Raw genomic sequence first — 21,580 nt, 5'->3', positions numbered from 1 at the left:
GATGTTGTTGATGCAGTACTTACTCACCAGTAACCTGTTCATTGATATTCAGTTTGGGTTCCACCAGGCCCACTCAGTCTTACAGCCTTGGTCCAAACATGGACCAAACAGCAGAATATCAGAGGTGAGATGAGAGTGACTGCCCTTGATATCAACATCCAACTGAGCGTGGCACCAAGGAGTCCCAGTAAAACTGGTCAATGCAAATCAGGCGGATCTCTCCACTGGCTGCGGTCATTCCTTGTGTAATTTTGGAGGACAATCATCTCAGTCTCAGGCCATCGCTGCAGGGGTTTCCAGGGTACCATTCTCGGCCCAACCATCTCCAACTACATGCAACAAAACCTAAACATTATCCAGACTTAGGCTGACAACTGGAAATGTAACATTCAAGGCCCAGAAGACCAGGAAATAACTACAGGGTCATAACAGCACAGACGTAGGCCGTTCGGCCCATCGATTCCATGCCAGCTCTCTGTAGACCAATCTAATCAGTCCCATTCCCTCACTCTATCTCCATTTCCCAACTTTATTCTGCAAAAGTACCCATCCAATTTCCTTTGAAAATTATTAACCACCTCCCCTTCCACCACTGTTGGCAGCGAGTTCCAGGTCAATACCACTTGCGGCATAAAAAGACCTCTTCCTCACATCCCCCCGTATCTCTTGTCAAAAACCTTAAATCTGTGTCCTCCAGTCCTTGTACCATCAGCTAATGGGAAAACCTTTTCTTTGTCTACCTTATCTAAACCTGTCTTAATCTTATACACTTCTATCAAATCCCACGTCAGTCTCTTTGCTCATTCCTGGAACCATTCTGGTAAATCTCCACTGCATCCCCTCAAGGACCCTCACATCCTTCCTAAAGTGTGGTGACCAGAACTGGATGCAATATTCTAGTTGTTTCCTGAACACGTTTCATAAATTCCTCTGCCTCCTTACCCTTTACTCCAAAATTATCCCAATTGATATTTGGGTAATTTGAGTCCCCCAATATCACCATTCTATAGTTCTTTCACATCTCTGATTTCCCTGCAGATTTGCTCCTCTGTCTTTCCTCACTATTTGGATGCACATAGATTACCCCACCACCCCCCACCCCGCCCCCCAGTAGCATGAGCTTGCACTTTATGCTTCTCAACTCTAACAAAATGGATTCTGACCTTCCCCCCTCAAGGAAATCCTCTCTTTCCAACAATACAATATCTTTCCTATTCAGCACTGCCACCCCACCTCCCTTTTTTCCTTCTCTGTCTTTTCTGAACAGTTGGTATCCTTGAATATTAAGCACCCAGTCCTCAAGGTTTTAAGCCACATTTCCGTTATTGCCACTACATTTTCTTCCCACGCGGCTATTTGTGCTTGGAGCTTACCAACATTATTCACCACACTTTGTGCATTTACATACATGCATTACAAACCTGTCCTTGTATTCTTCATTGTCCTTCTTAGTCTGTTCCTATCTAACATGGTACTACTTCCTTCCCTGCAGTGTGAAAGATAAGGCTGAAGCATCTGCAACAATCTTCACCCAGATGTGCTGAGTGCATGATCCATCTCAGTCTCCTCCTGAAGTCTCCAGCATCAAAGATCCCAGTCTTCAGCCAGTTCTATTCACTGTGTGATATTCAGAAATGACTGAAAGCACCGGATTCTGAAAAGGCTATGGGCACTGACAACATTCTAGCAATAGTACTGAAGATCTGTGCTCCAGAACTTGCCACACCCCTAGCCAAGTTGTTCCAGTACAGCTGCAACATTGGCATCTACCTGGCAATGTGGCAAAATGCCCATATGCCCTGTAAACAAAAAGCAAGACGAACCCAACCCGGCCAATTACCGCCCCATCAGTCTACTCTCGATCATCAGTAAAGTGATGCCAGGTATTGTCGACAGTGCTGTCCATCGGGACTTGCTCAGCAATAACCTGCTCACTGATACTCAGTTTGGGTTCTGCCAGGGCCACTCAGCTCCTGACATCATTACAGCCTTAGTTCAAACATGGACAAAAGAGCTGAACTCCAGAGGTGAAGTGAGAATGACTGCCCTGGACATCGAGGCAGCATTTGACCGAGTATGGCATCAAGGAGCCTTAGCAAATCAGGTGTCAATGGGAATGAAGGGGAAATCTCTCCACTGGTTGGAGTCTTACTTAGCACAAAGGAGGATGGTTGTGGTTTTTGGAGGTCGATAATCTCAGCTCCAGGACATCACTGCAGGAGTTCCTCAGGCCCAACCATCTTCAGCTGCTTCATCAATGCCCTTTCTTCAATCATAAGGTCAGAAGTGGGGATGATCACTCATGATTGTGACTCCTCAGATACTGAAGCAGTCCATGTCGAAATGCAGGAAGACCTGGACAATATTCAGGCTTGGACTGATAAATGGTAAGTAACACTTGTGTCACACAAGTGCCAGGCAATGACCATCTCCAACGAGAGAGAATCTAACCATCTCCCCTTGACATTCAATGGAATCCCCACTATCAACATCCTGGGGTTACCATTGACCAGAAACTAAACTGGGGTAGCCATATAAATACTGTGGCTACAAGAGCAGGTCAGAGGCTAGGAATCCTGTGGCTAATAACTCACCTCCTGACTCTTCAAAGCCTGTCCACCATCGACAAGGCACAAGTCAGGAGTGTGATGGAATACTCTCCACTTGCATGGATGGGTGCAGCTTCAACAACACCCAAGAAGCTCGACACCATCCAAGACAAAGCAGCCCACTTGATTGGCACCCCGTCAACAAACATTCATTCGCTCCACCACCGACGCACAGTGGCAGCAGTGTGTACCATCTACAAGATGCACTGCAGCAATGCACCAAGGCTACTCAGGCAACACCTTCCAAACCCCCGACCTCTACCACATAGAAGGACAAGGGCAGCAGATGCGTGGGAACACCACCACCTGCAAGTTCCCGTCCAAGTCACACACCATCCTGACTTGGAACTATATTGCTGTTCCTTCACTGTCACTGGGTCAAAATCCTGGAACTCCCTTCCGAACAGCACTGTGGGTGTACCTACCCCACATAGACTGCAGTGGTTCCAGAAGGCAGCTCACCACCACCTTCTCATGGGAAATTAGAGATGGGCAATAAATGCTAGCCTAGCCAGCAAAACCCACATCCCCTGAAATGATTTTTAAAAAACTACCCAAGACTCTTATTACTCTCATTTGGATGTGGGGATTAAATGTAATATTTCCAAGTTTACAGATGACACAAAACTAGGTGGGAGTTTGAGTTGTGAGGAGGATGCAAAGATGTTTCAAGGGGGTTTGGTGAGTGGACAAAAACTTGGCAGATGGAATACAATGTGGAGAAATGTGAGGTTTTTCACACTTTGGTAGGAAAACAGAAATAGAGTATTTCTTAAATGGTGAGAGGCTGGGAAGTGCTAAATTTCAAAGGGACTTGGGTGTCCGTGTTCATGAGTCACTGAAAGCTAAAATGCAGGTACAGCAAGCAATGAAGAAGGCAAATGGTATAATGGCCTTTATTATGTGAAGATTTGAGCATCGGAGTAAAGATGTCTTATTGTAATTATATACAGCCTTGGTGAGACCGCTCCTGGAGTAGTGTGTATAATTTGGTCTCCTTACCTAAGGAAAGATATACTTGCCATGGAGGGAGTGTCACAAAGATTTACCACACTAATTCCTGGGATGGAGGGTTTGCCCGATGAAGAAAGTTTTAATAGACTGGGCCTTTATCCTGTCGAATTTAGAAGAATGAGAGGTGATCTCATTCAACATACAAAATTCTTACAGGGCTCAAAAGGATAGATGCAGAAAGAATAATTCCCCTGGCTGGGAGTCGAACAACAGGGGACATACAGTGTCAGAATAAGGGGAAGACCATTTAGGACTGAGATGAGGAGGAATTTCTTCACTCAGAGGGTGGTGAATCTTTGCAATTCTCTGCCCCAGAGGGCAGTGGAGGCTCAGTCATTGAGTATGTTCAAGACTGATATTGACAGATTTCTACATATTGAAAACATCAAGGGATATGGGAATAGTGCAGGAAAATGGTGTTGAAGTAGATCAGCCATTATCTCATTGAATGGCAGAGTGGGATCCAAGGGCTGAATGGCCTACTCCTGCTCCTATTTCTTAGGTTATGTTCCTTTATGCACCTTACTCCTCTTTTCTACTTCTATACGCTGGTGTCAATTCCCCTACCAATTTAGTCCGATCGAGGTACAATTCTTCCCTTTTGAATAGGTGCCCCCTGGCCCACGCCCTGGCACAATAATCTAAATCCCTCCCTCCTGCACCATGCCTGAAGCCACACACTGATGCTCTTTACCTTCCTACTTCTACTCTCTGCCTCCAATAAGAGACAGTTTAAACACTTTACTTCCTCATTCAATGGCATTACCATCTCTGGTCACCATTGGTAAGGCAAAGAACTAGGTGCTGGGTGAGTGCACAGAGGCCAGTGTAAGAGGGAACAGTGAATTCCAGTGGCATCAGAAGTTTACAGGGATAGAGCAGTTTACAGAGAATAGGGAAGGGCAAGACAATGAAGGTATTTAAATTGGAAATGGGGAATTTTAAATTGGAGTCAGAAATAAAAAACTGAATGTGTGGAAAATACTCAGCAGGTCAAGCAGCATCTGTGGAGACAGAAACAGAGTTAACATTTCAGATCAATGACATTTCATCTGAACTGGAGTCATTAGAGAATCAGGAAACACAATAAGTGATTGAGCAAACGAGTGGTAGCTGAGCAGGACGTGGGCAGGACAGGGAACAGGCAGCAGAGTTTTAGATGAACTGAAGTTTACAGAATGTGACAGTCGGGAGGCTGGTCAGGGAATTATTTAAATAATCGAGTTTAATGACTTAGGCAAGGGTGATGGTTTACTCAGCAGATGGGCTAAGATAGGAGTTGAGTCAGGCAATATAATGGAGATAGAGGTATGGGGTATTTATCATGTGGAGTATATGGGATCGAAAGCTCAGTTTGACAGGGAATAGAATCACAGTATCATAGAACAGATTGCAGGACAGGAGGCCATTTGTCCATCGGGTTCATGCCAGCTTTTTGCAAGACCAACTGACCTAGTCCCACTTCCCCATCTTTTCTCCGTAGCCTTTCTCTTTTCATCTCTTCAGATAATTATTCAATTCTCTTTTGAAAGCCTCAAATGAATCTGCCTCAACCACACTCTCAGACAGTGTATTCCAGATCCTAACCACTCACTGCATAAAAAAACTTCTTCCTCATGTCACTGTTGCTTCTTGTACCAATCACCTTCAATCAGTGTCCTCTGGTTCTCGATCCTCTGCCGACAGGAGTAATTTCTCCCTATCTACTCTGTCCAGACCCCTCATGATTTTGAACAATCTCCTCTCAACCTTCTCTTCTCTAAGCAGAACATCTCCAGCTTCTCCAATCTATCCATATAATTGAAGTTCCTCATCCCTGGAACCATTCTCCTGAATCTTCTCTGCACCCTCTTTAATGTCTTCACATTCTCCGAAAGGGTGGTGACCAGAACTGGACACAATATCCAGGTGAGGCTGAACCAGTGTTTTATACAAGTTTATCATAACACCCTTGTACTTGTACTCTGTGCCCTGATTTATATATCCCAGGATCTTCTATGCTTTGTGAACTCCTTTCTCAACCTTCAATTATTTCTGCACATACACCTCAGATCCTTCTGCTCCTGCACCTCATTTAGAATTTCACTCTTTATTTTATATTGTCTCTCCTCATTCTTTCGAAAAAATGTATCACTTTATACTTCACTGCATTAAATTTCACCTGCTACTTGTCCACCCATTCCACCAGTCTATCTATGTCCTCTTGAAGTTCACTGTCTTCTTCACAGTTCACAATACTTTCAAGTTTTCTGTCATCCACAAATTTTGAAATTGTGTCCTGTACACCCAAGCCTAGGTCATTAATACATATCAAGAAAAGCACTGGTCCCAACACAGACCCCTGGGGAATCCCACTATATAACTTCCTCCAGTCCGAGGAAACAGGATACAGAGTTTATGGACATTTAGTTGCAGCCTCAAACAGTGGTTATGGAGGGAGATGGAAAGTAGCAAGGAGACAGGTTTTGTGTTAAAAGAAGATGACAATGTCATTTGTCATGACAATATTTAACTTGAGGAAAATTCAAACTAAATGAACTGCAAAAGAACAATGAGACGCATCTTGTGATCTGTGGTGAATGTACTGCACCAGTCATTCATCACACTGGCACTTGCCCATCAACATTTTATCGGCATTTGTGATGGAGGTTCTTCTCAGTCAACTCTTGAAAACAGGTAAACTACTTTACAAAGCATCTGGGACCTGTGTGAACAGGGAAAGATAGTGTGTATCCTTAACCAGTCAGACTGAAAATTTGTTCATGAACAGCACAGAGTCTGAAGCAGGAAGTGTCAGTTTGGATATTTAATTCAATGCCACATCAGGTACAGAAAGCACAATAACAAGAGGGAAAGAATAATCAGATCGAGAGAGAAAAGAGACAGCAAGAAAAAGTAAAAACTATAAAAATACATTTATTTTCTTTAATCTCCAATGATAATTTAAATTTGAAGGAACGAGACTCCACAATTGTAAAAGTTATTTTTCCATGCCAGAGAGGCTGTTTAGCAGTAATTAAGATTTATCAGTCTGCTAAAAAATTTACTTACACTGGAATGAACAAGCTGTAACATTTTTTCTGACCAATTTAATGTGTATCCAGTAAATTCAGCAACTTCACACAGTTCAATGGTAAATCATCAATGAAGCTTTTAGAGGAGCACGGAATCTCAGACAGAAACTGTGAGATTTCTGTGTTTAATTGGGCATGTGCAGCAGCTGAAAGTTACTGTCCGATTTAATGTTAATAATGGCAAGCACTGTTAGCCTCACTATTATTTCTACTGCAAAATCCAGCTGCTTCTAAAAAACATGAATCGACAAAATTTTATCCCCCAGTCATGCTTTCCGCAAAGCCTGGCTCGGGTATAAAATTAAAACCTGATTGGGCCCGACCCAACCACTGCCAACCCGAGCTCGACCCCGGTTCGAGTCCTTCAATTTTTTTTTCATGCCCAACCCGACCTGAAAATATCAAACAGGTTATTAGTACAGAAACAAAATCGCATCAAAATGTAGATTAAAAAGAAAACAAGACAAAACAAAACCCGACGACAGCCAACCCGAACCCCACCCGACCCGAACCTGGACACAGAATATAGACCCAACACGAATCCGACACAGGTACTCGGGTTTGTTCGGGTTCAGGTCGGGGAGGCAAGCTTTAGCTTTCCATAACCAAAATGGAGCAGAAGTCAATCCATTTATCTCAAAATAACTGACAGAATATGTTCAATTTCCTGATGTTCCTCCGGGGTGTGGTGTTCCACAGCAAGAACACAGAGGCAGGAAATTACAGACTGAATGAGCTCAATTTCCTGCTATTTCTCTGCAGTGAGGTTCCACAGCAAGAGCACAGGGCCAGGAAATTTCCTCAGTTCTGTACCTTTTTGGACTTTCCATTTATAGGAAATAAAGGCATCAGGAAAAAACTGACATGCAGATTGACTAGGATGCTGCTAATGAGAAATGTGGAATTACTGTTACAGTGAGGGATTTGAGAACTTTGGGCTCATTCCACTCAAGGGTGAGTAGATTCAGTGAGGAGTTGCTGCAGGTCTTCAGATTCTGAAGAGTTATGATGAAATAAATAGATGATAGTTTTCACTGATTGGCCAAACAGCAAATAGTTGGGTAAATCTGAAGCATTCAGGTTGAATTTGAAAAATGTTCTTCATACTATTGTGGTAGCAAGTGGGCAAATGTTTATTCAGGAGAATTCTGTTGGTGTGTGAAAAAGTAGGAAAGCTAGAGTATGGGGAATGATCATAAAATTGGGACTAGATTGAGTGGATATTAATGTTAATGGGTGGTAAACAAATGCTTGAGATTAGACTAGTTTTTCAACTTGTGCAGGTGGTAGCAGATCGATCGTCCATTATATACCCTGTCTGATTTTCATTCCCATTTACTTCTCTTCCGTTAAAAGGAACTAACAGAACATTACAGGCTGTTTGCATGGAATTTTCTAAAGTGCTCTTCCGGGGAGTGACCCTCCACAGTAAGTTCTGCTGCCCAGATTGTGCCTGCACTGAAGTTGGAATTGGTGATGTGTGGGGGAGAATAAACCCTGCACAATATCAGGTTTTCAATCCCCATAGCTGGCTTCTGGTTAGTTTCCCTGTTTGCGTCTCACATTTTAACCATTTGAAGATTTTTGTTTTTGTTCTTGAAATGCCGGTAATACCCGCTGGGTATTTTCACCTCTTCATATCATTGTTTCAGATTCATAATATGTTCAGGTTTATCCATTTCTTTCCTGTTTAACCTGTTTCTCTTCTGTGACATTCTATGATTGTAAGATCTGATATCCTGTTAGTTCTGTGGTGTTTAAATAATCCAAACTCATTCTGTGTCCCTCTCACTTACCCCATGTTCTTGTCCACTGAAATGTCTCTCAAATGTTAACAATGAGCTGACTCCGTCCACTCCTTCTTCAATCGCCTGTTCTAGTCTGTCCCGGTAGAATTTTGTCAACTGGAACAACTGGTAATCGTCGTAATTTGTCAAGAAATCAGTGATGGTGGAGTTCGGATCTGTGAACACAAATGGAGAAAACTAAACACATTATCGACATTCTATCCAGACCCTGCGACATTTCCTCTTATAACAAATGGCTGCAACCTTCACTGAGACAAACATCTTCTGAAAACCCAGATATACCACATGTGCTACATTCCATAGATCTGTACTGATAATTCTCAACAAAGCTGTCATGTGTGTTCAGATATTGTGCACATGACTGGAAAATAATGCTTACTTTGGATAGATACAAAAAATACTTACCTCCTTATACTCTACACATGGGTAGGGTGAATGTTCAATATTCACAAAACCTTCAGGGAAAAGTATTAAAGAAAATGGAGAAAGTGATTTGGGGATTCTAGTTATTACTGACAGGTGATAAGGGGTGTGGGTGGTTCCCAATGTTTACCTTCCAACTGACCGCAAACGTGTTTAGTTAAAGTGATGTGTTAGTGCTCTGAGTGTCGTTAGGTCAAATACACAAACAATCAAATGGCAGGTTCTCTTGTAGGTTTAAAACAGAAGATTAAATATTTATTTTTTCACTATTCCTGAAGTGGTCGTAACCTCAGTCACGTCCGCATTCACTCACACACTCATACAGAGGAATAGATAGAGAGGGAAAGGGGTAAGTAGGTCAAAGTGAAGTTGGTGTTTGTGGTTTACAGTAAACCTGTTGGAACTTCTCTGGTGGATGGGTATTTCAATTTAAAGTTGCAGGCCTGGATTTCTTGTACACTTGAGCTTATCGAGATGTCTGTAGGTTTTCTGGGAGTTAATATTTCAGACTTGAGTTGATGTTCACTTTAAATTCTGTGCTGTGGTATAGCAGAGTTCCTCCCGCTTGGCTGGACACCTTTTGAATGTGTCATCTGGATGACTTGTTGAGATCTCTGTTTCTTTGCAGACGGTTGCCTTTTGAAGGTAAAAATTTCGTACAGTTCAACAATGTCTCTTGATGGTTCAGGATGAGTGTAATTGACACCTCTTAGCTTTGAATATATATACCGTTTGATCCTCAGTGGAAAAGTAATTTGTTTATATACAAATCTCTAATTTGAGTTATGTATTTTCAATTGAGGGAGGGACGGAGGAAAGAATAACGGTCACAACACTGCACACATGATACCCACACCTCCATTTTATAACTGCTACATCTGGCATTAATAGATATTTCTTGTTCAAATCATTCCAAGAGTGGGACCCGTCATCCATAGTTAATGAAAACAGTTAAAGATGGTATCAAACTTAAAAAAAGACTACAATTGTGCAAAGATGGGAAGCAGGTCAGAAGATTGCACAGAATATATATAAAAAAAACAAAGAAGGACTAAAAGATTGATAAGGAAGCTAAAATTAGAGTACAGGAGAAAGCTAGCTAGAAATATAAAGACAGTAAGAGTTATAGATATTTTTAAAAGAAAATAGTTAACAAAGTGAATGTTGATCCTATAAAAAGTGAGTCTGGGGAATTAATAATGTATAATAAGGGGATGGTAGATGAATTGAACAGAGATTTTGCATCGGCCTTCACTATTGAGGATACAAGTATCCCCAGTATTAACTGTAAGTCAGGAAATGGAAGGGAACGAGGAACTCAAGAACATTACAATCACCAAGAGAGTGGTACTGAAAAAATTTTTGGAGCTGAGGGCTGACAAATCCCCGGATCCTGATGAACCTCATTCTAGGGTGTTAAAAGAAGCGGCTCGTGAGATAATTGATGCATTAGTTTTAATTTTCCAAAATTCCCTAGATTTGGGGAAGGTTCCTTTAGATTGGCAAAAAGCAAATGTAACTCCTTTATTCAAAAAAGGAGGGAGACAGAAAACAGGAAACTACAGGCCAGTTAGCTTTACATCTGTCTTTCCTAACATATTAGAAGCTATTATTAAAGATGTTATAGCAGGGCATTTACAAAAATTCAAGGTAATCAGGCAGAGTCAACAAGGTATTTGTGAAAGGAAAATCATGTTTTAACCAATTTATTGGAGTTCTTTGGGGGATTCGCGTGTGCTGTGGATAAAGGGGAACCGGTGGATGTATTGTGCTTATATTTCCAGAAGGCATTTGATAAGGTGCCACATCAAAGGTTATTGAAGAAAATAAAAGCTCATGATGTAGGGGGTAATATATTTGCATCGATAGTAGATTGGCTAGCTAACAGGAAACAGAGAGTAGGTATAAATGGGACATTTTCTGGTTGTCAAGTTGTAATGAGTGGTGTGCCACAGGGATCAGTGCTGGGGTCTCAACTTTTTATAATTTATATAAATGACTTAGAAGAAGGGACTGAAGGTATGGTTGCTAAATTTGCTGATAACATAAAGATAGGTAGCAAAGTACCTTGTGAGGAGGACATACAGAGGCTACAAAGGGATATAGATAGGTTAAGTGCGTGGACAAAGACCTGGCAAATTAAGTATAATGTGGAAAAGTGTGAAATTGTCCATTTTGTGAGGAAAAATAAAAAAGCATATTATCTAAATGATGAGAGACTGCAGAGCTCTGAGATGCAGAGGGATCCAGGTGTCCTGGTGCATGAATTGCAAGAGGTTAGTATGCAGTTACAGCACGTAATTAGGAAAGCTAATGGAATATTATCGCTTAGCATGAGGGGAATTGAATACAAAAGTAGGGAGGTTATGCTTCAGTTTTACAGGGCATTGGTGAGACCGCATCTGGAGTACTGTGTACAGTGCTGGTCTCCTTATTTAAGGAAGGATGTAAATGCGTTGGAGGCAGTACAGAGAAGGCTTACTCAACTAATACCTGGAATGGGTAGGTGGTCTTATGAGGAAAGATTGGACAGGCTGGGCATATATCTGCTGGAATTTAGAAGAGTAAAAGGTGACTTGATTGAAACATATAAGATCCTGAGGGAAATGAAGGTGAACCTAATCTGTACTAATGCTTTGTCTTTCAACACACAATTAACATATTGTTTGCCTTTGCTCCTTGACTTTTTGGTCAGCTATGTGGCCTGGTCCAATCTACACCTTCTCCTTTGTTATCTCTTGCCCCACCCCCATCTCACTTGCTTATAATCTGTGACTTTTCTAATATTTGTCAGTTCCGAAGAAGGGTCACTGACCCGAAACGTTAACTCTGCTTCTCTTTCCACAGATGCTGCCAGACCTGCTGAGTGATTCCAGCATTTCTTGTTTTTATTTAAGATCCTGAGGGGTCTTGACAGGGTGAGTGTGGAAAGGATGTTTCTGCTTGTGGGAGAATCTGGAACTGGAATTCACTGTTTAAAAATAAGGGGTCGCCCGTTTAAGACAGAGATGAGGAGAAATTTGTTCTCTCAGAGGGTTGTGAGTCTTTGGAATTCTCTTCCTCAAAAGGCAGTGGAAGCAAGACTTTGAATATTTTTAAGGCAGAGGTAAATAGATTCTTGATGAGCAAGGGGGTGGAAGGTTATCGGGGGTAGGTGGAAATGTGGAGTAATCAGTTCATCCATGAACTTATTGAATGGTGGAGCAGGCTCGAGGGGCCGAGTGGCCTACTCCTTCTCCTAATTCATATGTTCATATGTTTACATCAACCCTTTCTTTGCATGAGGCACAATTATAATTGAAATTCCTTTGACGTCAAATTGTAGCGCCAGAATTTGTTTTAAACCTGGTGCTGTCCATTCTCTCTTGCCTTTAAATCCAAGTTATATGTTGTCAAACAGAATTGGATTTTCTCTAGCATCTGTAGTACTTTGGGAACTTTAATAGCAAACATGTAGTTGTTTGTGAGGTTTTGCCTAAAGAGTAATTCAATTTTGGCTCCTGAATCCTTACAGTGACCATTTGTTTTTCAGGTGGATGTAGGGACCTCTTTTCTGAGCCAAGGTTTGCAATATGGAAATTTCCGTTACTGCATTGTTCTTGGCTGGTGGCAAGAGATACTGTCTGTACAGACTTTAACCCCTTAACTGCTGTTTCCACAACACATGGATTCAGTAGCTCAGGTTCTGGCATATTGATCATTCTTATCTCTCGGGTGATAAATTGATTTTAACCCCGGTGAAGCATAGGGGTTCTCCTCCTGTACTTTGTCCTTAGTGGATTCTAAATCTAAATTTCTGAGTTTGATTAGCTTTGGATTTAGAACCTGATCGTTTGATTCTTCAGTGGGCAAATCGACACTGAGCTCGCTGGGTTTTTTTTGTGTGTCTTTCACAAGTGCTATTTACCTTAGGAAATTTCACCTTCCCCTTTTCCATTACTTCGGGGATGGGTTTTTTCCCTAACCTGGCCCATGTCCTCTGGGACATTACTGCTCACAGGTGGCTGTCCAGCTTCCACTGCACTTCCCTGTGGCACTTCAGTTAGTGAGGCATCTCCCTCACTTTTGACTTGCTTGTTTGGGAACTTTCATTGTCCCTATTTAAATTTTTCAAAGAAGGTTTCAGCTAACCATATCTCTCACATTTTCCCATCAATTTTTGCCGTTTTTATTGCAGCTCCTTTAAATTCTACTGGTTCCATCTCAGTCTTTTTAAATTCCACTGGCTTTCCTTTATACTCTTTAATCATTACTGGCCCTCTTTCCCCCTATGGCATTTTTGGAACTTTCTCAGCCCACAGCAGCTGTGCAGAATTTTGCTTGTTCAACTCAGTTTCGCTTGTCTCCAGGTTCTAGACCCTCTGGAAACAATACCATGCTTCCTGCCAAGTCATTGCCCAGCAATAGATCAATCCCCTGCATTGTTAAGTTTGGAATGACCCTGACCGTCACTACAACGGTGACCAACCTTCTCTGCAGGTAAACCTTAACTAAAGGAACCTTCAAGCATCTTCCAGTAAGCCCTTTACCAATACAATGGTATTTGTTCAGCTTTCGTGCAGCATTTTTACAATCTTTGCCACCAGCAGTGCTTGTAGACAACCGGTGTCCCTGAGGATAGTTATCTCTTTGCCTGGTGACTGGGATACAAAAGGAGTCATTTTCCCATTATGCAAAAATGTTCTTGTAACTATTCTGATCTTGTGCTATATTGGAACACATGCTCACGACTTGTATAGCTATAGACACTGGCTTGACTGCAGTGTCCAATTTGCCCTAATGTGCCCAGATTTCCCACAACAGTAACACACTGTGCGTGCCCCGACTGGTTTATCATCTTGGTTCCTTCTTTTCAAAGTTGGAGACTGATCTGTTTTTCCTTCCCTTCTCTCCTTTTCTTGTGCCCATTTCTGCTTCTTCTACATCCACCTCATTTCTCCCTGACCTGTAAGAGATACTAGAATCAAGTTTATTCTGAATTAAAAGTCTGTGCGTTAATTCATAATCGGCCATTGTTGGTATCTCTCACCCTGGTAATTCTTTGTTCTTCAATTGGGGTCCTTATATTAGTTGGGATGTTATTTTTAAATTCTTCCAGAAAAATCACTTCTCTCGAATTTCCACCAGGGTTCTAGCTTGAGAGAGCATATCCAGCAATCAAGAGCCATTTGTTTAATTCTTTCAAATTCAATGCACAAATCTTGGACAGTGGCTGGACAGGCGGACAAAACAGTTAATAACACATATGGGATCCTGGTCTTTATAAATAGAGACATAGAGCAGAAAAGTCAGGAGGTTATACTCAACCTATATAATCCAGTTCAGCACCAACCAAACTGTCCAATTCTGGACATCACACTTTAGGAAGAGCATGAAGGCTTTGGAGAGGGTACAAAAAGATTTATTAGACTGGTTACAGGGCTGAGGGATTACAGTTACAGATATACTGTACAAACTGGAGTTGTTCTCAGAAGAGAAGGCTGAGATGAAATTTGATAGTGGTGTTTAAATTATGAAGACTTTGAATAGAGTAAATAAAAATAAACTGTTTCCAATGGTTGAAGGTCAATGACCAGAGGACACAGAATTAAGGTGATTGGCAAAAGAGTCAGAGGCAGCATGAGGAAAAACTTGTTTTCAGAGAGTAGAAATTCAGGGGCCTCTCAGTGCTGCTGGTCTACATTGAGTGCTGCTGGAGGGCACAGAGTGTGAAGCAGGGAGTTTGGTAAGTGAGGGAGTTCGGTAAGGAGAGGAACGATAAAATAATTGAGAAAATAAATTTAATTAAACTAACACAATAAAGATGGCAGGGCAAGTAATGTGTCACAACTGCAGTATGTGGGAGCTCCTGGATGCCACGGCAATCCATGGCCACCACGTCTGTAGTAAGTGAATGCGGTTTGAGAAGCTTTGGCTCAGAGTCATTGAGCTGGAGGCCAAGCTGCAGAGACTGCAATGCATTAGGGAGGGGGAAAGTTACCTGGACACTTTGTTCCAGAAGGCAGTCACACACCTTTGGTCAGTGGTCAGGGACAGGAGGGTGTGACTGCGAGTCAGACAGGTAAAAGGATGGTGAAGGTGGGAGTGGTGGAGGCACAGCCCTTGTAATTGAGCAACAAGCTCGAGGTTCTTGCAGCTTGTATGGAAAAGAACGACAGCTGCAGTGTGGATGAGCAGATTGACCATGGCACCAGGAAGCCATTCAAGTGGGAGGAGCAAAAAAGAAAGTAGTGGTAGCCGGGGACAGTGTAGTGGGGGAGATTGACACTGTTCTCGGTAGCAAAGAGCGAGAGTCCAGAAGGCTGTGTTACCTGCCCGGTGCCAGGGTTCAGGACATCTGCTCAGGAGAGGAGCTTACAGTGGGAGGGGGAGGATCTAGTCGTCGTGCTCCATCTAGGTACCAATGATATAGGCAGGACAAGGAAGGAGGTTATGCATAGTCAGTATGAGGAGCTAGACACCAAATTAAGAAGCAGAACCACAAAGATAGTTGCATGAGGGAAGGTGGTGGCCTAGTGGTAATGACATTGGACGAGTAACCCAGAGTCGCAGGGTATTGCTTTGGGAACATGGGTTCGAATCCCATCATGGCAGAAGGTGGAATTTAAATAATTAATCTTGAATTAAAAACTAGTCTAATGATGGCCATGAAAATATCACTGATTGTTATAAAAACCATTTGGATCACTAATGCCCTTTAGGGAAGAAAGTCTGCTGTCCTTAACTGGTCTGGCCTACATATAACTCCAGACCCACAGCAATGTGGTTGACTCTTAATCTTCTTCTTTGGCCTCCTTGTCTCGAGAGACAATGGGTAAGCACCTGGAGGTGGTCAGTGGTTTGTGGAGCAGCACCTGGAGTGGCTATAAAGGCCAATTCTAGAGTGACAGACTCTTCCACAGGTGCTGCAGAAAAATTTGTTTGTCGGGGCTGTTACACAGTTGGCTCTCCCCTTGCGCCTCTGTCTTTTTTCCTGCCAACTGCTAAGTCTCTTCGACTCGCCACACTTTAGCCCCACCTTTATGGCTGCCCGCCAACTCTGGCGAACGCTGGCAACTGACTCCCACGACTTGTGATCAATGTCACAGGACTTCATGTCGCGTTTGCAGACATCTTTAAAGCGGAGACATGGACGGCCGGTGGGTCTGATACCAGTGGCGAGCTCGCTGTACAATGTGTCTTTGGGGATCCTGCCATCTTCCATGCGGCTCACATGGCCAAGCCATCTCAAGCGCCGCTGACTCAGTAGTGTGTATAAGCTGGGGATGTTGGCCGCCTCGAGGACTTCTGTGTTGGAGATACGGTCCTGCCACCTGATGCCAAGTATTCTCCAGAGGCAGCAAAGATGGAATGAATTGAGACGTCGCTCTTGGCTGACATACGTTGTCCAGGCCTAGCAAGCCACTCACTTGTCTCTAACTGCTACGAATTCAATAAAGAATGAAACCGGACAGACCACCCGGAATTGACCTAGGCACCGGAAACGACAACGGCAAACCCAACCCTGCCAAGTCATCCTTACCAACATTTGAGGGTTTGTGCCAAAGTTAGGGGAGCTGTCCCACAGACTAGTCAAGCAACAGCCTGACATAGTCATACTCACGGAATCATACCTTACAGACAATGTCCCAGGCACCGCCATCACCATCACGGTGGGACAGGACAGATTTGGCAGAGGCGGCGGCACAGTGGTATACTGTTGGGATCAAGTTGCCCTCGGAATCCTCAGCATCGACTCCAGACCTCGTGAAGTCTCAAGGCACCAGGTCAAACATGGGCAAGGATATCTCCTGCTGATGACCACCTACTGCCTTCCCTCAGCTGGTGATTGAGTACTTTTCCATGTTGAACAGCACTTGGAGGAAGCACGGAGTGTGGCAAGGCACATAAATTATTCTGGGTGGGGGACTTCAATGTCCATCACCAAGAATGGCTCGGTCGCACCACTACTGACCGAGTCCCAAAGGACACACCTGATAGACTGGGTCTACAACAAGTGTTCAAGTGTTGAGGGAACCAATAAGAGGGAAAAACAACTTGACCTTGTCCTCACCAATCTTCCTGTTGCAGATGCATCTGTCCATGACAGCATTGGTGGGAGTGAACACTGCACAGTCCTTGTGGAGACAAAGTCCTGTCTTCACATTGAGGATACCCTGCATCATGTTGTGTGGCACTACCACTGTGTTAAATGGGATAGATTTCAAACAGATCCAGCAATGCAAAACTGGGCATCCATGAGGCGCTGTGGGCCATCAGCAGCAGCAGAATTGTAGTCAACCACAATCTGTAACCTCATGGCCTGGCAGATCCCCCACTCTACCATTACCATCAAGCCGGGGGATCAACCCTGGTTCAATGAAGAGTGCAGGAGAGTATGCCAGGAGCAGCACCAGGCATACCTCAAAATGAGGTGTCAACTTGGTGAAGCTACAACCCAGGACTACTTGCGTGCCAAAGAGTGTAAGCAGCATGCAATAGACACAGCAAGCGATCTCATTACCAATGGATCAGCTCTCAGCTCTGCAGTCCTGCCACATCAACTGGTGCATGGTGGTGGACAACTAACCTAACAGGAGGAGGTGGCTCCACAAATATCCCCATCCTCAATTATGGGGGAACCCAACATATCAGTGCGAAAGATAAGGCTGAAGCATTTGCAACAGTCTTCAGCCAGAAGTGCCGAGTTGATGATCCATCTCAGCCTCCTCCTGAAGTCTCCAGCATCACAGTTGCCAGTTTTCAGCCAATTCGATTCACTCAGTGTGATATCAAGAAATGACGGAAGGCACTGGATACTGCAAAGGCTATGGGCCCTCACAAAATTCCAGCAATAGTACTGAAGACCTGTGCTCCAGAACTTGCTGCGCTCTGAGCCAAGCTGTTTCAGTACAGCTATAACACTGACATCTACTCAGCAATGTGTAAAATTGCCCAGGTATGTCCTGTACACAAAAAGCAGGGCAAATGCAACCCGGCGAATTACTGCCCCATCAGCCTACTCTCAATCATCAGTAAAGTGATGGAAGGTGTCATCAACAGTGCTATCAAGCAGCACTTGCTTAGCAATAACCTGTTCAGTGACGCTCAGTTTGGGTTCCGCCAGAGCCACTCAGCTCCTAACCTCATTACAGCCTTGGTTCAAACATGGACAAATGAGCTCAACTGAAGAGGTGAGGTTTGAGTGACTGCCCTTGACATCAAGGCAGCATTTGACCGCATAGGGTGTCAAGGAGCCCTAGCAAAACTGGAGTCAATGGGAATCGGGGAAAACTCTCCGCTGGTTGGAGTCATACCTAACGCAAAGGAAGATGGTTGTGGTTGTTCGAGGTCAATCATCTGAGCTCCAGGGCATCACTGCAGGAGTTCCTCAGGGTAGTGTCCTAGGCTCAACCACCTTCAGCTGCTTCATCAATGACCTTCCTTCAAATCATAAGGTCACAAGTGGGAATGTTCGCTGATGATTGCAAAATGTTCAGCACCATTTGTGACTCCCCAGATACTGATGCGGTCCATGTAGAAATCCAGCAACACCTAGACAACAACCAGGCTTTGGCTGATAAGTGGCAAGTAACATTCGCATTCCAATATCAACATCCTGGGGGTTACCATTGACCAGAAACTGAACTGGAGTTGCCACATAAACACTGTCGCTACAGGAGCAGTACAGAGGCTGGGAATTCTGCAGCAAGTAACTCGCTTTCCCACTCCCCAAAGCCTGTCCACCATCTACAAGGCACAAGTCCGGAGTGTGATGCAATACTCTCCACTTGTCTGGATGGGTGCAGCTCCAACAACACTCAAGAAGCTCGACACCATCGCGGACAAAGCAGCCCGCTTGATTGGCACCCCAATCACAAACCGACGCACAGTGGCAGCAGTGTGTACCACCTACAAGATGCACTGCAGCAACTCACCAACGCTCCTTAGACAGCACCTTCCAAACCCGCGACCTCTACCAACTAGAAGGACAAGGGCAGCAGATGCTCGGGAACACCACCACCTGCAAGTTCCCCTCCAAGTCACACAACATCCTGACTTGGAACTAAATCGCTGTTCCTTCACTGTCGCTGGGTCAAAATCCTGGAACTGCCTTCCTAACAGCACTGTGGGTGTACCTACTCCACATGAATTGCAGTGGTTCAAGAAGCCAACTCACCACCTCCTTCTCAAGGGCAATTTGGGATGGGCAATAAATGCTGGCCTGGCCAGCGATGCCCATAACCCATGAACGAATAAAAAAAATCCTCCTGACTATAGAATCTGCCACCACTACACTCTCTTATTCCTGTGCTCCACCTGCCTCTCACCCCCACCCACTCATGGTGATCTCCTGCTCCCTGGTGTCACACTGTTGTACAGGAAGATCCTTCTCCAAGCCACTGTCTCTATTCACCTTTCAATCCCCAATAGCATGTATCTATTGGATAGTTCCAGTACTCAGGCGCTACCTCCACCTGTGACTGTGATGCCCCTTTAGATGGTCACTCACTTCCCTCTTTCTACTCAGCCCACTCTGATCCCTCTTGCTGTGTGAGCTGCAGATTTGTGCACAAGATCAGGTCACAGATGATATTTTGAAGTATTTTGTGAACCTACCTGTATCCATTCTCATTCTTCTTGAAGATTTTGGAACTTTTCCTCCATTTGGACCTTCATCCATGGTGATGACAGGCGTTTCCAGATTCAGATTTTCTGTCATAAAGGTAAAATTAATAAGAGGCTTATACAGCAATACTTAATAAAGGCAATGCTGCCTAGTTAAACATGATGTCAGTCCCTCCTCCCCATCAGTATAACAGCTGGTAACTCTGGGATTGAGCATCAGGTGTGATACAGACAGCTGCCCAGTGAGTCCCGCTGAGCTCCATCACCCAGTTCCAGATGGACGCCCTTCACAGAGACTCTGCACTAGAAGTGGGGGAGACAGTGGTGTAATGATAATGTCACTGAACTAGTAATACAGCAGCTGGTGGAATTAAAATTCAATTAACTGATAAAAATCTGGAACTGAAAGCTGGTCTCTGTAATAAAGCCATGAAACTATCATCGATTGTCGTAAAAAAAAATCTGGTTCACTAATGCCCTTTAGGGAAGGAAATCTGCCATCTTTACCTGGTCTGGCCTACATGTAACTCCAGACTCACAGCAAAGTTGTTGACTCTTAACTGCCCTCTGAAATGGTCCAGCGAGCCACTCACTTGTCAAGGGCAATTCGGGATGGGCAACAAATGCTGGTGATGCCCAAATCCCAAAGAATTTTAAAAAGTGCCCATTCGTTAGAGTTACTCACATCGTGCTGGTCAAAAACTGCCTTCTTTCTGAGGCAGTAAATATTCTGCAGGGAAATGTGGAGCAGGTGATCATTACTGTATTAAATGATCCACCAATCGGCTTTACACAGTCTGGCAGTATTACAACATTTTTATTCACAGGTCTGTGTTTAATATTTTGGATGTGCTAAGTGTTGATATTGAATTCTGCTACTTTATGAATATATCTCCCCACATACACAATATATATCTGGGTGTGATCATAGAAAATTAGAATGGTTACAGCACAGAAGGAGACCATTTGGCCCATTGTGTCCATGCCAGTTCTCTGAAAGAGCAACTCACCTTGTCCCCTGCCTTTTCCCCTTAGCCCTGCAATTCTTTCTCTTCAGATAATTGTTTCTTTTGAAAGCCACAACTGAATCTGCCTCCACCACACTCTCAGGGAGTACATTCTAGAACGTAACACTGCATAATAAAGTTTTTCCTCATGTCACCGTTGCTTCTTCTGCCGTTCAGTTTAAATCAGTGTCTTCTGGTTCTTAATCCTTCCGTTAACAGAAACAGTTTCTCCCCATTTACTCTGTCCGGACGCCTCATGAATTTGAACACCTCTATCAAATCTCTTCTTAATCTTCCCTTCTCCAACAAGAACGTACCCAGCTTCTCCAATCTAGCCACATAACCAACATTCCTCATTCTTGGAACCATTCTTGTGAATCTTCTCTGCACCCTCTCTAAATCCTTCACATCTTCCCTGAAGTGTGGTGCCCAGAACTGGACATAATACTCCACTTGAGGCCAAACCAGCATTTTATACTGGATGACCATTACTTCCTTGCTTTTTTGCTCAATGTGTCTACTTATAAAGTCCAGGTACCTGACTGCTTTTGAACAGTTTTCTCAACCTGCCCTCCCACCTTCAATCATTTGTGCACAGACACCCCCAGGTCCCTCTGCTCCTGCACCCTATTTAGAAATATACCCTTTATTTTATATTGCCTCTCCTCGTCCTTCCTACCAAAATGTATCACTTCACACTTCTCTGCATTAAATTTCATCTTCCACTTGTCCACACATTCCACTATCCTGTCTATGTCCCTGTGAAGTTTATCACTATCCTCCTCACAGTTCACAACACGTCCAAGTTTTGTGTCATCCGCAAATTTTGAAATAGTGCCCTGTACTCCCAAGTCAAGGTCATTGATATATATCAGGAAAAGTAGGGATCCTAACATAGACCCCTCGGGAACCCCACTGTATAACTTCCTCCAGTCTGAAAAACCAACACTCAGCCAATTTCATACCCATGCAGCTACTCTCCCTCTTATTCCATGGGCTTGAACTTTGCCAAAAAGCCTGTTATGTGGCTCTTTATC

The 21,580-nt window shown here is 43.6% G+C and overlaps 1 protein-coding gene across 1 annotated transcript in view; it reads right to left on the bottom strand.

Annotated features, from left to right (window-relative positions):
- The window catches only part of LOC137385117 (NACHT, LRR and PYD domains-containing protein 3-like), a 112,029-nt gene that overhangs the window by 19,740 nt on the left and 70,709 nt on the right, over nucleotides 1-21,580 (bottom strand). Inside the window, exons 8-9 of the mRNA XM_068059907.1 lie at nucleotides 19,528-19,623; nucleotides 8,494-8,660 (exon numbers count right to left, since the gene is read on the bottom strand). Of these exons, the coding sequence (XP_067916008.1) occupies nucleotides 8,494-8,660; nucleotides 19,528-19,591 (231 nt within the window). The 5' untranslated portion in view covers nucleotides 19,592-19,623. The remainder of the gene's footprint in view (nucleotides 1-8,493; nucleotides 8,661-19,527; nucleotides 19,624-21,580) is intronic.

The sequence above is a fragment of the Heterodontus francisci genome, chromosome 28 (assembly GCF_036365525.1).
Source record: "Heterodontus francisci isolate sHetFra1 chromosome 28, sHetFra1.hap1, whole genome shotgun sequence".
Taxonomy (NCBI): Eukaryota; Metazoa; Chordata; class Chondrichthyes; order Heterodontiformes; family Heterodontidae; genus Heterodontus; species Heterodontus francisci.
Note: the sequence above shows the minus strand (reverse complement) of the source record. Positions and strands in the feature narration are given on the sequence as shown.